The sequence below is a fragment of the Mangifera indica genome, chromosome 1, assembly GCF_011075055.1.
Source record: "Mangifera indica cultivar Alphonso chromosome 1, CATAS_Mindica_2.1, whole genome shotgun sequence".
In the NCBI taxonomy this organism is placed as follows: Eukaryota; Viridiplantae; Streptophyta; class Magnoliopsida; order Sapindales; family Anacardiaceae; genus Mangifera; species Mangifera indica.
In genome coordinates this window covers 13,583,373-13,598,749 of record NC_058137.1, presented here as the reverse complement: position 1 = coordinate 13,598,749, position 15,377 = coordinate 13,583,373, and the positions used below count along the sequence as shown (strand labels likewise).

At 33.3% G+C, this 15,377-nt stretch overlaps 1 protein-coding gene across 2 annotated transcripts; it reads right to left on the bottom strand.

Annotated features, from left to right (window-relative positions):
* Positions 1–731: 731 nt before the first annotated feature.
* On the bottom strand, positions 732–14,899 carry LOC123224071 (ubinuclein-1-like). Of its 2 annotated transcripts, none has more exons than XM_044647591.1 (11): positions 14,401–14,899; positions 10,158–10,234; positions 5,617–6,223; positions 4,272–4,368; positions 4,007–4,116; positions 3,805–3,891; positions 3,412–3,516; positions 2,756–2,896; positions 2,609–2,656; positions 1,736–1,834; positions 732–1,477 (listed from the first exon to the last, which is right to left on the bottom strand). In XM_044647591.1, exons 1-11 carry the CDS (start codon positions 14,587–14,589, stop codon positions 1,250–1,252), a joined length of 1,788 nt encoding a protein of 595 aa, XP_044503526.1. In that variant the 5' UTR covers positions 14,590–14,899; the 3' UTR covers positions 732–1,249. The 2 variants fall into 2 exon arrangements, with proteins under 2 accessions (XP_044503526.1, XP_044503535.1); XM_044647600.1 differs by having other exon boundaries at positions 3,805–3,888.
* Positions 14,900–15,377: the final 478 nt, after the last annotated feature.

The window sequence follows — 15,377 nt, the reverse complement described above, 5'->3', positions numbered from 1 at the left end:
AATCCCACCAACCTCAACGCACAAAGTGAGTCCAACATAATAGCATAATTCAAGAAGTTTATACCTAAAATTTAACTAGCCTACATTCCATCAAAGGGAAAATAGTACCTACCTCTAACTTTAATTATAAAATACCAACTCAAAAATAAACAACATTTGAACAAAGCTCTCCACACCCTCAGTTCTTAAACCATTCAATCTCTAAAAATATAATTAGGCAATTGCCAATTGCTAGCCACAATCACACTATCAATCGTTTTCTCGATCATAGCAAGTTTTGCCCCCTATCCCCATTTGGACAATGTTTAGATAATGTGTTGATATCCCTAAAAATGATTGCGTACTTTGTAGCGTTTTAGTATTAGACATTGATAATTGTATAGTGTACCTCAATGCCTGTATATTGAGTGCAAGAGTCAATCTATACAACACATCTTATAGCTAGAGATGGCAGTAGACCATACTAGTCTGACCTTAGCACGATCCACAAGAATTCATAAGGTATACAAATAAACCCAATATGGCCGGTAAAACTTATAAATTTCTTTTTGAAAATATTAGAAAATATCTTAAAATGACAGACCACTGTCAAAAAAAAAAAAAAAAACTTAAAGGCAAGACTCACCATTGTTTGAGCCATGCGTTGGGCTTTCAAATTCATTGGTTGACATAGTCTGTCCGGGTGTACATTTTTATGGTGGCCCAAAATCTAAAACATGAACTATTCCTAATTCCGTGGAAGAATCACGTTTTTATTACAGGGAAAACAAAACAGAATAAAAGCAACATTATCTGCCTCATATACAAGCAACCATACCAGATATAAAAAGCCATAAAAACTTTATCAAGTAAGAAACTTAAATAAACAATTAAAAGTGGTTCCTGCAAACCCTTCCTCTAAAGTGCCCAAACAACCTAGAAAAATTACAGCTTCCAGCTATTAATTCCTATCTAACAACTCTAATCTTGCTATATAACCATAATATTACCTCTATACCGATGCAAGTTATTCATTAGGTATTTTTTTACGGCAAGAGAGAAATCACAGTGCAGAAAGAAATCTTAACTCCCTGCAATTTTTCCATTAATTCCCCAGAATCATAAGAATAACTTTACACCTTTATATGATAAAACATGCTTGCAAGGTCTTCTATTGTTAGTAGGCACAGCCAACTGGTTGCTTATGGGATTTGTGAGATTGCTTATTTGTGTTCTGTATGGCTCGTTTACTACTTTCTGGTTCCACCAGCTACTGTTTTACATGCTCTCTTAACACCAGGCATGCCAGCCTCTCTTGTTTATGCAAATCCATAGTTGAAACTTTTGATGCTCTCGTTGGAATGGCTACCATGTGTGTTTTAGTCTCAGGAACCATTTTCTCATAAAAAGCTAGTGGTTGAGACATTGAGCTAACTTCTCCCTCAATATTGTCCTTGTTATTTGACATGGCAAACTTCTTACTTCTTTTTTCTTGAACCTGAACATAAAACGTTTATGCTGAAAATCAGAGCAAGAAATCAATAAATAAAACAAGAGAAAAGGAAGGTTGTGTGGAGGGGAAGAAGGGACAAGTAAGGAAACCCAAAAACACTCGGAAATTGGAAAGTTGAAAAGCAGTGAATCAATCACATTTTTTTTGGGTGGGAAACAGTAAAGGATTGGAATATATAGAATTTTTAGTTTTGAAGAAAAAAGAGTAGGATTTAGACGATTTAATTATGAAAATGTTCCACACCTCATCACCATGTGATGCCCTTTGACGGTCCTTCGCCCTAGATATTGCTTTCTTTATCCCGAGACTGTCCATGACTCCAATTGGCCATAACTCTGAAAGCTGAATCATATACACAATACAGAGATATAATGGTTCATCAGACCCACAAAAATTTTGAAATGAAATCTTCTGAATTATAAAACAAATCCCTACATTTATGAGGGAAAGACCAAGAACAACAGTTACCAAAATTTGGACAGAAAGTAACACATCACCCAGAAGACAACCAAAATAAGGGTTAATTTCCAATGTCCTATTGATCAATCCACGTTATTTTTTCAAAACTACCACTAGGACATTTGAGAATATAGTGTAAGATGAAATGGACAGGCAAAACATGACCTCTTGCAATCCACAGGTATTTAGAATAAACTCACTATATTAAAACAACAAAATCCTAGATATTAAAAAATTTTAACTTATTAATGACAAGAAAATTAACTTAGAAATCACATTCACAAACTGTACAAACTTAGAATGGATGGGATACATCAATTAAAACTGTTAGGAACCGTTCAAATTTGTTTTTGGAATTTGCTTTACAGAATGAAAGCCAAAAATGAAATTTGTAAAGCAGAGGATACCAGAATGCTTCCGGTATCACTTTTAGAAATCAGTATTTAGAAAATGGAAACAGTAAAACACATCTCTCAAAGTTTATATGAAAATGACAAAACTATTTATCTAATACAATTATTGTAATAAATTATTAGCATTCTTACTAATTTTGAAATCATATTAAAATGCCATGTCATATTCTTTCACCATTGAGCACCATACGGAAGTAATCAAAATTGGGGAAAAATTCAGTTAGTTCATACTGGAAGAGAGTACCTCAGTATATAACTTTCCAATTTGTGGACCTTTGTCTTCATCCATTCCCTAGACATGAGTCAGCAATATTAATAACATGCTGCACGAACTGTAAAAAGTACATATACTATATAACATACAACTGTTTGGCACAGTTGTATTGAACACCTGGATGTATAGATCATAAAGATCACACATTCTATCCTCCAGTGCACTATTCATAATTAAATTTTCTCTGACAAGTCTTTTTTCCTCTGAACCAAATGCTTCCTGAAAAATATCAGCTGCTCCATCACTTTGTTTGAAAGCCTGTTGAAGGTTATACATTTCCATAAGGTGCAATGGTATCAAAGTTGTCATCAGATTTTATTACAAGACGTAAAACAATCAGTAGCAGTCTGAGAATATCTTTCTGAACTTAGAAAGCATTACACTAACTTAAGCCTAAGAATGGTTTTTGCAACACTGGAAATCATTATATCAAATTATTAGAGGTAAAAATTACATTAAAACCATTTTCCATCAAATTATAATCTAATGTTTACAAATTCTGCCACTTCTTGAGAGGAGAGTTCACGTTTTTTAAACACGGGGAGCCAAAGGATCAAAAGCGAACTACTTAAGCAATACCCTGATAAAACTTGTAAACAATTGGATAAATATCAAATTTAACAGTCTGGCTATATACAAATTTTATATTACTGAGATACTTTAATTATTATTATTATTATTTTCCTTGCAAGGAAGAGCATGAAAAAGTAAATTGAAACCAAAATTAGAGTAATTTAATTTTGGACTTTTGACTAAGTTAAATTTGAGGAAACCTGAAGTCTGATCATCTCAGTGACCTCCATTTTGATTTGTTGAAATCTATAAGCTTTCTCTTGCTTAGCTGACAGACCAAGTAGAACCATCTCTCTCAAGTTTCTCTGTAGCCACCAATTTATATATGGAAAGGGTTAATGAAAAAAGGTACACCAGAGAGGTGAGAGATCCATAAAGAAATCAATAATTGTGTAGTCCACTAATTTTCAGAAATATATGAAACAAAAATTATACACTCTGCATAAGAATTATCATCCATTACTATATTGTTCAAAGTTGGTCTGAATTATAAGAGAATACTTTTAGAAAGGGATAGATTGATAATGAAATATGGTTGAAGCATTGGTCTTTGCTAAATTTGATGGTAGCCTACTTTTTGAAAAAATACCCACCTTCAGGGTTCTAAGCTGCACTAGATGCCCAAGAATACTCATAAGTCGATCAACTAACTCATTGGATATTGTCCCTTGGCTTGACTGCTGAAATTACAATATAAAATAGTTAAAATAACTGAAATTGAACTAAAAGCTTAGGCAGTGACTGAAAAAGCATACAACAACAAAAAGAAATAGTAAGAAAAACTGTTCATCTAACCGCCAGTGTAGCAACTTTAGCAAGCTTTTGCTTCACGTCACGGGGCAATCTTCTTTTGATAGCTATGGATGTAGTGTCAGCTTCCTTAACTTCTACATTAGGTGGTCTTGCTGTCAAAAAATAATCCATATTATATAGCATCAAGACACTTACCTATATTAAACTTCTACATTTATGATTAATCAGGACTTTACACACTAGGAAAATGGCCCATATTTATCATTAGGCAAGAATTTATATTGCCCAAGGAAAATGACAGACTCACATTCTGCAACTAGTTTCTCCAACTCCCTGATGGCCCTTTCAAGGGATGAACCTTTTTGCCTCAAACACGAGACATCCTTTAAATAAGAGGCCATTTTCTGAGGAATGGGATATGAATTAAAACAAACATAAGTTAGCACAAATTTCATACCCAAAGAATTTCATGTCCAAAGCAATAACCACAGAATGAAATGGTAAACATATCTTACACTAATCACCATATCAGTAAAAAAGCTTTTACTAGCGTACATGTAAGTGTGCCTATGTCTGTGCATGAAAGGGAGAGAGAGAGAGAGCACATCATCAACTTAATGTCTCTTTCTGAGTTCTTATCGAACGGAAACTACTTAATCGAAAAATGTGATTATAAATCATATTTATAACCTGAGTGGTATTAAAAAATTCAAAAAATAAAAATAATGTTTTTGAAAACCATGAAAAGTGAACCTCCTAATGTTTCAGTAATTCTATAAGGTGGTTTTAGCAACTTCTCAAAAAAAATATCCGCACAAGGAAGGTTTTAATGGCTTTAATAGTTAAAATAAAAACATAGTATTTCATTATAATTAGAGCCTCTATCAAGGGGCTTCATGATGATTACCACCGGAAATTTGGCTAAGGCCTCTAGGGGAGCTTTTTGATTGTTTTATAAAGCTTCAAGGAGGTCCTTGATAATTTATAGCAGATGTTTTTACTAGGATTTTTGAAACTTCAAGGGAGGTTTCTACCTAATTCCACACCAGTAGGTCCCTTTTAATTAGATCTAGTCTCATGGAAGGCTCATGAGCCTTTTTTCTAAACCCTAAATCATAAAGAGCAAAATTTTGATGCATAATCAAAGTTGTCATAAACCCAGATAACTTCCATACAATTTTAATTTTCAAGATAATACATTAGAGGAGCATGATTTTTTTTTTTTGGGTAATTAAAGGAGGAGAATGATTTTACAACCAAAAGAATGAGGATATCATATTAATTGGGACATTGATTTCCAATCGAGGGAACAAAATGTTAAAAAAGGTGGAAGGCATGATTTAATGTTAGGATAAACATATATGTATCAGAAACATTATCAAGAGTTGAACCTATAGTGCTTCCTATAGAAATAACACAGCTTAAACAAAAAACAAGTTACCAGATTCTCTAAATAATTAAATACAGCACTATCTTGCACATAGAGAAACTGAAAAAGACCAAAATCACACAACTCTGTAAACTAGGAGAAGGAGAGCACATGGCAATACTCCTGAGATGGCTCACCCACCAACACTTTAATGCAATACAAAAGAAAAGAAATAAAGTCAAACTCGAGATATTCTGACACTTTCAGGAATGCCAATACGTACCACTGACTCAAAGGGAGAAGCAGGAATATTAAGGTCAGGCAGTCCAGTAATTCCATTTTTCTCTCTTGGCCAATCATTGGTTGAGAATTCGAATTCGCTAGTGCCAGTTAATATTCTGTTGGCCTGAGGCTCTAGTTTCTTAGAAGCACTTTTATCATCACATCTCAAATTGATATCGCTATAGAATTTATTCTCATCTTTTAATTTGTTCCCTAAACTTCTGCAGTGAACAATTCCAATCCTTTGCTTTTCAGCATCTTTTGAATTTAGATTAAGTACAGAAGCATCATTATTTGGGATTCCTGCATAGAAAGAATAATCAAATTTAATGCTAGTATCGGCAAGCTTCTTTCTGAAGAATCCTGTTGGAGAATTGGATGAATTCTGTGATTTTCTATGATGATATTCTTCATTGTTAGCAGCAAAATTTTGGGAGAGACTTGAAGGTTGTTTCCCCAACAGTAAATTCTTTGCAGCAACTTTCGCCCTCGCATGACCTAATTTTGCATGCTTATTTGGTGCATGATCATCGGTCTTCTCTCCTACAGCTTTTGGAACACATTTCTGCTTTTTCAGTTGGCCTTCAGCAGAATCAGTGCGTTCATTTCTAGCAACTCAATGGAAAAGAACTGTCATGCATGGGCTCAAGATAAATTTAATAGTATCAATTGAGAATCAGTGGAGGCAAAAATAAGGATGAAAAGGCTCATTTTATTAGCAGGCACAAACCAATCAACAAAAAAGAAGTTATAGTCCATAAAGTATTGACAAACCAATGAAGACAAATAATAAAAATGCTTCGACAAGAATTACATCAATGCTTAAAGTCAATGCTCTGTAGATGCATGTATTTGCACATAATTTTTTGAAACATATCCAGAAATCAGAGATTTTAAAATATGTTACACGTACATTAATTAGCACCAGGAGTAATTTTTGCCAAGGACATAAGAATCATTTCACAAGATGTATTGAAACTAATGTATATTTGGAATGCTGAGGTGATTTCTTGGCATTCAGTTGCAACTGTAAAAGTTCACTTTGAAGAAATGTCAGAAATAGCATCTTCTTGCCATTTGGTATTCTACCTTCTCTAGAAATGTTGTATCCTTGTCACATGCCTCCATATGTATATATATTATATTCTCCAATTATCAACTGAAAAAATGAGTTCTGGCAAGTGCAATACGTAATACACTTCACCAAGATCACAGAAATGCTAAAATTTAACTATATATTTTATACTTGGAAAAACTTTCATGCCTTGAAGGGCATATTGATTATCCTGCTATTCTGATCTGGGATCCTTTGAGTACTGGTTGGCTTTTATATACGTTTGTTTTCTGCTCGGTGGCTCACTTGGCTGTCCAGGCAAAGTGTTTTCATCCTGCCATTTTATTTGATAGACTCTTGGGCTTTGTACATGCTTTTAGATTGCTTGTTGTCTTGTCACCTCTCGTGCTTTTGAGTAGATAGTAGGACAAAATGAGTTTAGTTTGTTCTCCCTGGCCTTCTTCAGAGGCTTGGTTTTTTGTTTGGTTTAATACATACTTACCAAAAAAAAAAAGTTTCATGTGATTGTTATTTTGGTTGCTAACTAAATCATTTTACTTTCCCTTCTGGCATGCCATGATTTGGTAGTATTGATATTTAGTAGGTATCTTTAACAAAATTCTATAGTGGTGAAAATGTTAAGACTAAAATAAAAAATATTCTTATACTCCTTCACAATCACTTGGACTTTCAGCATAATCAGGGAATTTCAGCACAATTAGAGAATTTTGTAAACTGAAATTGCCAGCAGCACATGTATCGACCGTCACTAAACTTACCAATGCAATTGTGCATCTTTCAGCACAAGTGTCAATTTGCATTCTTGTTTAGGCCCAGTCATGCTTAGCATTACATGAACTCTAAAGTGATATATGAATGAACCACTTTCTGACCTAGATTTTGTATATTACTGACATAGAAACTCATAATTTGTAAAACCTAGAAGAAAAAATTCCTATCCCTTTTGCATCTGGTATCCATTTTAAATTTAGAATTTTTCAAATCCTTACCCATACTCCTACTCATCCCCTTCAACTTGAAAAACACCGAAACATAATGCTGAAAAAAAAAATCTTAATCTCCCTATGCAACTTCCCCAACAAACTTCATCTTCACAATTTTTCATAGTTAAGATCTTAGTTAAGGCATCTAGAAGTCATAATCAAATGTCCCTCCTAAATCTTACCCACAACACTAATTAAACCAACTGCAAAAACACACAATTTTAATAAGAAACGCAGCCCCTTATTCATCTAAAACAGAAAATTAAAATACAAAAACATAATTGCTAAAAATTATTTTATTAATATGACGGTTACTAGTGCTAGATAACACACTCTCACCAAACACTGAAAATGCTTCCACAAACTCTGATCCCCTACCCATATACAGACATTATAAACCCTCAAAACATTTCCAGAAACATGCAATAGTATTGATGCACTTTGTCAAATGCCTCAACCCCTTCTATGGTTCCTAAAGAATTGGGTGTTGGGGGGGGGGGGGGGGGGGGGGGGGGGGGTTGTTGTGGATCAGCAAATCTTACTGTAACTTTATTTCCTATGAGAATTTCAGTATGGTCAATATATAAATTTGACCAGGAAATAATAAATTTGTTTACAATATGAGGAAACAGTATGTAAATGCCATTGCCCATGATGACCACTTATATAAATATTTAAAGCTCGATTCATGGCCACTATCAAATATGGTAATCTAAAATCATTTATATTTGTTTAAATATAAATTGTGGGAAGAATCACCTCTTGGAGGAGCAACTCTCTCATATGCGGGTAAACTTGTTCTCATCAAATCTATCCTGTTTAGCATCCAAGTTTATTGGTCATCTTTATTTATCCTCCCCTCTAAAATTCACAAGGAGATAGATGGCTACTTGAGAGCTTTCCTTTGGAGTGGTGTAAACTTGAAAAACAAAAAAACAAAGGTGGTTTGGGATGAAGTTTGGGTTCCTCAGGAAGAAGGTGGCTAAGGCATCATAAAGAGCAGGTTTTGGAACAAGGAGGCCATGATAAAAAACATATGGAAACTTCTTCAAAGCAAGAATTGCACTTTGTGGGCTGATTGGATAAAAGAACACAAACTAAAGAAAAGAAGTTTTTGGGACATAAAGCCAAATGGGAATAGCTCATGAACATGGGGGAAGATCTTGAAACTTAGAGAAGATGTGAAGTCAAAGTTCAAGAAGATAATCGGCAATGGCAACAACATCTTCCTATGGTATGACAATTGGCACCCAAATGGCCCTTCGATAGACAAATATGGCTCCCAAATTGTTTATGATGCAAATCTTCCAAAGCATGCCATGGTGAAGGAAATCATTGATGGAGGAACTTGGAAATGGCCTGTAGCAAACTCTACAGAATTAATGGAGGTCAAAAACACTATTATGAATAATCCCCAAGAAGGTGAAGACTTAGTTGTGTGGTTGTCGAATTCAAGTTGAAAATTCACTGTAGGTTCAGCTTGGGAGGAGCTTAGAGAAAGAAAAGATAAAGTGATGTAATACAAGTTGATTTAGTTTAAAAAACATTTCCCAAGACATGCTCTCATAACCTGGTTGGGAATCAAGGACAAATTGATGACCAAAGATAAACTTTTGAGGTATGGTACAATCTCTCAAAAACTTTGTAGCATATGCAATCAAGGTCAGGAAAGTATAGATCACCTCTTCTTCCAATGTAATGTGAGTTTGCATATTTGGAAAACTGTTCTTAATCTTTGTTTTCAAGACTACTCTCCCCAATCTTGGAACTCTTTCATTGAAGAAAAGGTTAGATTGTGGAAGCATGATAACTTAAAGAATATTATAAGCAAGCTTTGCCTTGGGGCCATGGTTTACCTTATTTGGAAGGAAAGAAACCAAATATGCTTTGGAAAAGGAAGATCTTCAAAGGAAAAAATCATTGCCATCATCAAAGAATGTGTTAGAGAAAGAGCTTCGGATCTTTCCAACATAGAGAAGACAAAGGAAAATAAAGGCCTTGCTCTTAATTGGAATCTCCCTAGATGTATCTTCAAGTGATGGTTTTGCTACTCTCTTGACCCCTATCTTAGGTATAGCCATAGATAGTTGTAAAGAGAGTTCGTTCTTTGCTTGTATTATGTATTGAAAGTTTTGGGGTTGTCCTTTTGTTTGGCATAAGCTGGGGGATTGTCCCGAGATATGGCCTTTGATTGTATTTTTTCTTTTGGTTAATATATTTTAATTACCAAAAATATATATATATTTGGACACTAAACTGAAAGTTTTTGAACACAGAATGAGGTAGAACTAGACCATAATAAAGACATGTCAGGAAACATTATTTTCCAGGATTCCAACCACACAAAGATATGAAGATAATACAAGGACTAGAACAAAATCAGATACCATGAACAGTAAAAAGCCTGGTAAAAAGCATATAACATAAACACACATACATATGAAGAAGGGACAAACCAAAAAAAGAAAAGAAAAGAGCCCTTACAACTTTTCTGATTTGCCCTTATAATCAGTAACATCATTGTGCTTAGTGGCTGCCTTCTTATCTTGGAAAAATTCATCCTGCATAAAAGGAGACAAAAATTATTAATATAATTTGTCCATGACAAGAGAATTTCTGCTGCAATCAAATGCATTGTTGTTACACTGACAAAATCAACCCTAACAAGAAAACTGAAAAAAGGAGACTTTTTGACATAACAACAGTTCCACCAACTTAGGAAACTTTTTATCATAATACAAACAATTTTGAAAAAATTCGTACAAAAAATAACACTTAGCATGAAAACAAACAAGAATAGAGTAAAGATCAACATAAAATAATTTTTCAGAGGCTCTTCCTCTACTGTACATCTCCACAAGTTATTAATCTCAGAACTATGACTGATGAATGAAGATGATCATCTTGACAATGATATTGATTATAACAACACTAATTACACGTCTAAGTTTTCTATCAAAAATAAAAATACTAACAATAATTACAGTAATAACAAAATAATATTTTTATTATCACTAACTTTATGATAACTATTAGGATACCAACCAGGTAACCACCATCTATCTCTATTCTTATCAGAGGCATCATTGCTGCTATTTTACTTTGTGAACAATTAAAATGATAGTCAACATGCCACACACAACTCAAAGGATAAAACTTCAGTTTGCAAGTACTAAGATGCATTGAAAGTGAATTTGTCAAACAACACATAATCTCTAAAGTACTACTGATTATGTAATCAAATTTGGGCCATCCAAAACAATAAACTGCATTCATTTTCAAAAGTCATGAAAAGTGTTATAGCCGTACAAAATTTATTAGGTTACCTAAACCACCAATATTATGTAAACATTGTCTTGGTGATATGCCTAATCATAAAGATCATACAATAAAACAATTATAGAAAAGCAAGAAATAAAATCCCCATTGTCTTCACAGCATTTCTCTTATCATAATAATTGAGAACAAACCCAAAATCTATTATATAAGTTCCCAATGTAATAGCAAACACTGCAGTTAAAGCGATGGAACAGATAAAATTAATGTCTACTTAACAAAAAGAAAAAAATAAAAACAAAAAATTAATGTCTAACAATGAGAATGTCATGTGCTTGGTATAGATGAAAGCTGAAGTCTTGTGGATGCGCACAGCTTTGGCAACGTTTTGCATGTTTAAGCAAAAAATTGAATATAAAGATCGTGGATAATTCTGGAAAAGATATCAATCTTTTTCTGATATAGAATTTGGTTTTTAGGCTCTCTTTGGACCTCCATGTGTAAAGACATTAGACTACATTTCTATTTACCCATCTAAATTAAGGAGAGCGCCTCGGTGTGATCTGTTTCTTCTTAGACATGTCATAAGAGTTGACTACACAGAGGACCATTCACTACATTGCTTGTAAAGAATACTTAATCTCCTTGCCGATTAGCTAATTTCTATGGAGATCTTGCTATGTCTTCCTTACACTTAAACTCAATTCCTTTGCTTCTTATTGACAAATTAGTAACGGTTCATAGAATGCACAACCCAAGATAAAATTCAATTAAATTTATCCAACCACATGAATGAAACAGGCTTATAGGTTGAAGATTTTCCTTTGGGCTACAACTTAAGTTATGCTTCTTCTACAATCTTTTCCATTCAACTTTTGCATGTAACTCTAAATATTGCAAACCAGACCTATTTGCTGCATTTTGTGATTTAACATTCTGAACAACATTTGTCAATAGAGTTAATTTAATTCCTTGACTCTCTTAACAAAAGTTGTTTTATGAATCTTGAACACATAAGTTGCATTTTTATATCAGTATTAATTGTCACAAAGTGAAATTCCCAAGATTTAAACAAAAGGCATGACCATTTAGGTGTATGCTTCAGAGTATATAATAATAACATTTGTGAACGGGTGTAAGAATAATAAGCTGTGAACTTTCGGGAGAATAATTGTAGCATTAAATGAGCATTAAAAAATTATAGCAAACATGAAGCAAGGATATGAATAAGGGATATTGGTGACATATGAGCCAAATGCACTTTGTATAACAATTATTGAAAACTAAGATAAGATATGACAGGAAAAAGGAAATAAAAAAATGCTGTACATATTTATTCACTCTTTCCAAATAATTAAACATTCTAAAGCTACCACCGATCATTGTTTGGTAACACCAGATATCTATTAGTGATAACTCAATAGGCACCCTTGCAAGTATCTATTCTACATAACATGATACTTTCTAAAAATGCAAAATTTAGGTAAATGTACAGATATAATTATATGATTGCCTAAATAAGCACGAAATGCAGACGGAAATCATTGTGCAATCATCTATTAGATAGAAGAAAACTTCGGTAGCATAGAAAATCCACGAATCAAGTAATCTAAACATTTGGAAAAATTAAAGAAAAATGAGAGAGATAGAAATCAGAATTTTAAAAAACCAAATAAGACTTGCTAAATATCTTCCCCATGAAAAATATCAAGTCAAAATAAAAAACAGGATTTCCATTAAAAGCCAACATCCTAATAAGACTCACAATATATCTTTCCCATTTAGAGAAAAAGAATCTTATTAAAATAATAGAGCTTTAGCCATATCATATAAGGTTCCAACAATCACATCTTTAAACCCATGGGCTAGAAAGATTCAGCTTACAACCAGCTTCAAGCTTAAAAAAAATCATAACGCTCTGTTTGCTATAATTATATAAAATAAAGGAAACCAGAAGGCCAATCGAAAATACATGATTGTGCCTTCAAATTGCCCAAACACAGAAAAAGAAAAGCTGCTAAACACATAAAAAGAAAAGAATCTAAACACATTACTATTTTCATGAACCCCTGCCTGTCACTGCAAATTTTGAGAAATAGAAAGCTTTTGAGAAACATGTAACTTGAAACATCACTCCTGCTCAATCCTGCATCATACGCAGGCTCAAATTTGCTTTCTTAGCTTATTATGAGGGTTCTATGACAAATGATGATGAAACGATATATAGGGTGTGAATGGCACACCATATTGGACCAGATTAGTTTATCAGGACAGTATAAGATTGGATGGAATTGCATTTTTATAATACTACATTATGTTTGGTGTGACACTGTTCTAAGTTGTATCCAAGACTCAAGGTTAGGGTGGATAGTATTAGGCCATAAAGCTTTTTAACAGTTCTCACTTAAAAACTCATGAATATCTGCTCTTGCCTCCCAAATCTTCAAAAAAAATACCTAAACTATCTCTTCGGCTCTCTCCTCCTCCTACTCCTTTCTCTTCTCTCCTACTTGATCATAAAAAAAATACAATAACTCTTGCCCTCGTTCTCTTCTCATATATATGTTTCATGCAAATTTTCAACAAGCAAACCAAAATTTTCTCCTTCTCCTCTGTTCACCAGTAATTTCCTATATCAAACAAGTTCCCATATCTTCAAAGAAGTCTTGAATCTTTTCAAATATTGATCCTATCTCGATAGTGCTTTCCCTTCTCTGTCCCAGTCCAACCACAAAATAATTTATTATTCCGAAAATATACTTGAATTAAATGAAAGAAAATTTACAAGAGGTGAACATACTACCCACAAAAATAAGGATCAATGGCCAGTAAAAGCCTAAAGGAAAACCTCAAAAAGAAAAAAAAAAAAATCACAAGTATAAACAACTCAAAAATTATAAACAAACAAACATCCCAGTATAGAGCAACAATGCTTCTCTGTTAGTTATCTAACAGAGTTCATGATGAATATGAAAACAGTATCTATTGGTTCAAAGTTGAATGGAGTTGGTATGTATTCTGTTAATTTTGCTTCATTGCCGAGTTTTTCAGGGAAACAACATTTCCACGAGAATTCAATTTTACATTTCCAAATATAAATTATCATGATCTAATATATCAATAATTGTAAAACAAAAATTCATAGAATAGCATATCAATCACGCAAATATGATTATTACAATAGCTCCATTCAACAAAACTGAACCATAATAACCTCCAATAACTGTAAACAAACACAAATCATAGAAATGCCACAATATTCATTCCCATAAGAAAACAAATGATAAAATTTCATTAAATACAAATTGCTGAACCCGGTTCAATTAAAAAAAATGCAAGCCTTATAATTTAATAAAAATGTCAAACAAACTACAATTCCTTAAAAAATCCCAGTTGAAAACTACAAGCCAAAAATGCAAATTACACAAAAAGTATTCAGAACAAGCCTCACCAAAGCATCCTGAACCTTCTGAGTCTCTTGAGCCAAAGGAGGGTCATCTTTGTGAGTATCTTTGATCAGCCTCTTCCACGAAACAATTGTGGTCTCACCAGGCCTCAACTCAATGGTGAACCGCAGCCGGGTCGAACCCGAACAAGAATCGAACTTCGAAGTTGAATAAGAACTGTTATCAGCCTCCATGAATTAAATCAATTGCAGTGGCAAAAGAGGGGTGGGTTCAGCCATGAGCGAAAAGGCTGCGATCTTTGGGGGGTAAAGAGGGAAATGGGAAAAGGGTATCAAGAAAAGGATGGAAGAGCGGAAATGGTGAGAAAATTAAAGGAATGAAAAAGAAATGGGGTTGTAATGTTAAGAATTGAAAGCCATTCGAGAGCTTGTAGATCAGAGTTAGACATAGATACACTTGTTATTCAGGTTCAGTTGCCTTCCAAATTTGTGAGGGGCGTACCATCACTAGGAGAAATGATTGGACACCACGGCAACCATCCTTCGTAGTATTATTATTATTATACGTACACAGTTTAAATAAAGATATTAATTAAAATCAATAAAATTTTTTTCACTTAAATTTTTTAAACAAACGTATAGTAACTTTATCTTTATAAGCAAATTTATTTATAATTTAAAAAATACTCTTTTAACTTATTACATCACTTTCAATAATTTCGTGTGTGGGATGTGAGGGCCGTACAGAGTACGTGAGTGCGTATAGAGTGCATGAGTACGTGTGAGTGCGTAGATACGTGTGGAGTACGTACAGGATACGTGGATATATGCGAAATACGTACAGGATACGTGAGTGCGTAAAAAATATAAAAATATACACCCTCTTATATATATATATAAATAAATATATAAAAATTATTATTATTTTTATATATTATATTAAATATTATAATATTATTAATTTAATATAATATATATAAATAATAATAATAATAATTTTTAAATATATATTATATTATTAT

Bases quoted from the DNA above. Each gene is read 5' to 3' on its own strand.
- LOC123224071 (XM_044647591.1), bottom strand. From the start codon at position 14,589: ATGGAGGCTGATAACAGTTCTTATTCAACTTCGAAGTTCGATTCTTGT. The intron at 3,517-3,804 runs GTGGGTATTTTT...TGGTGGCTACAG, and splicing joins TGCAGCTTAGAACCCTGAAG to AGAAACTTGAGAGAGATGGT. The intron at 2,657-2,755 runs GTGTTCAATACA...ACTCATGTCTAG, and splicing joins TTTATGATCTATACATCCAG to GGAATGGATGAAGACAAAGG.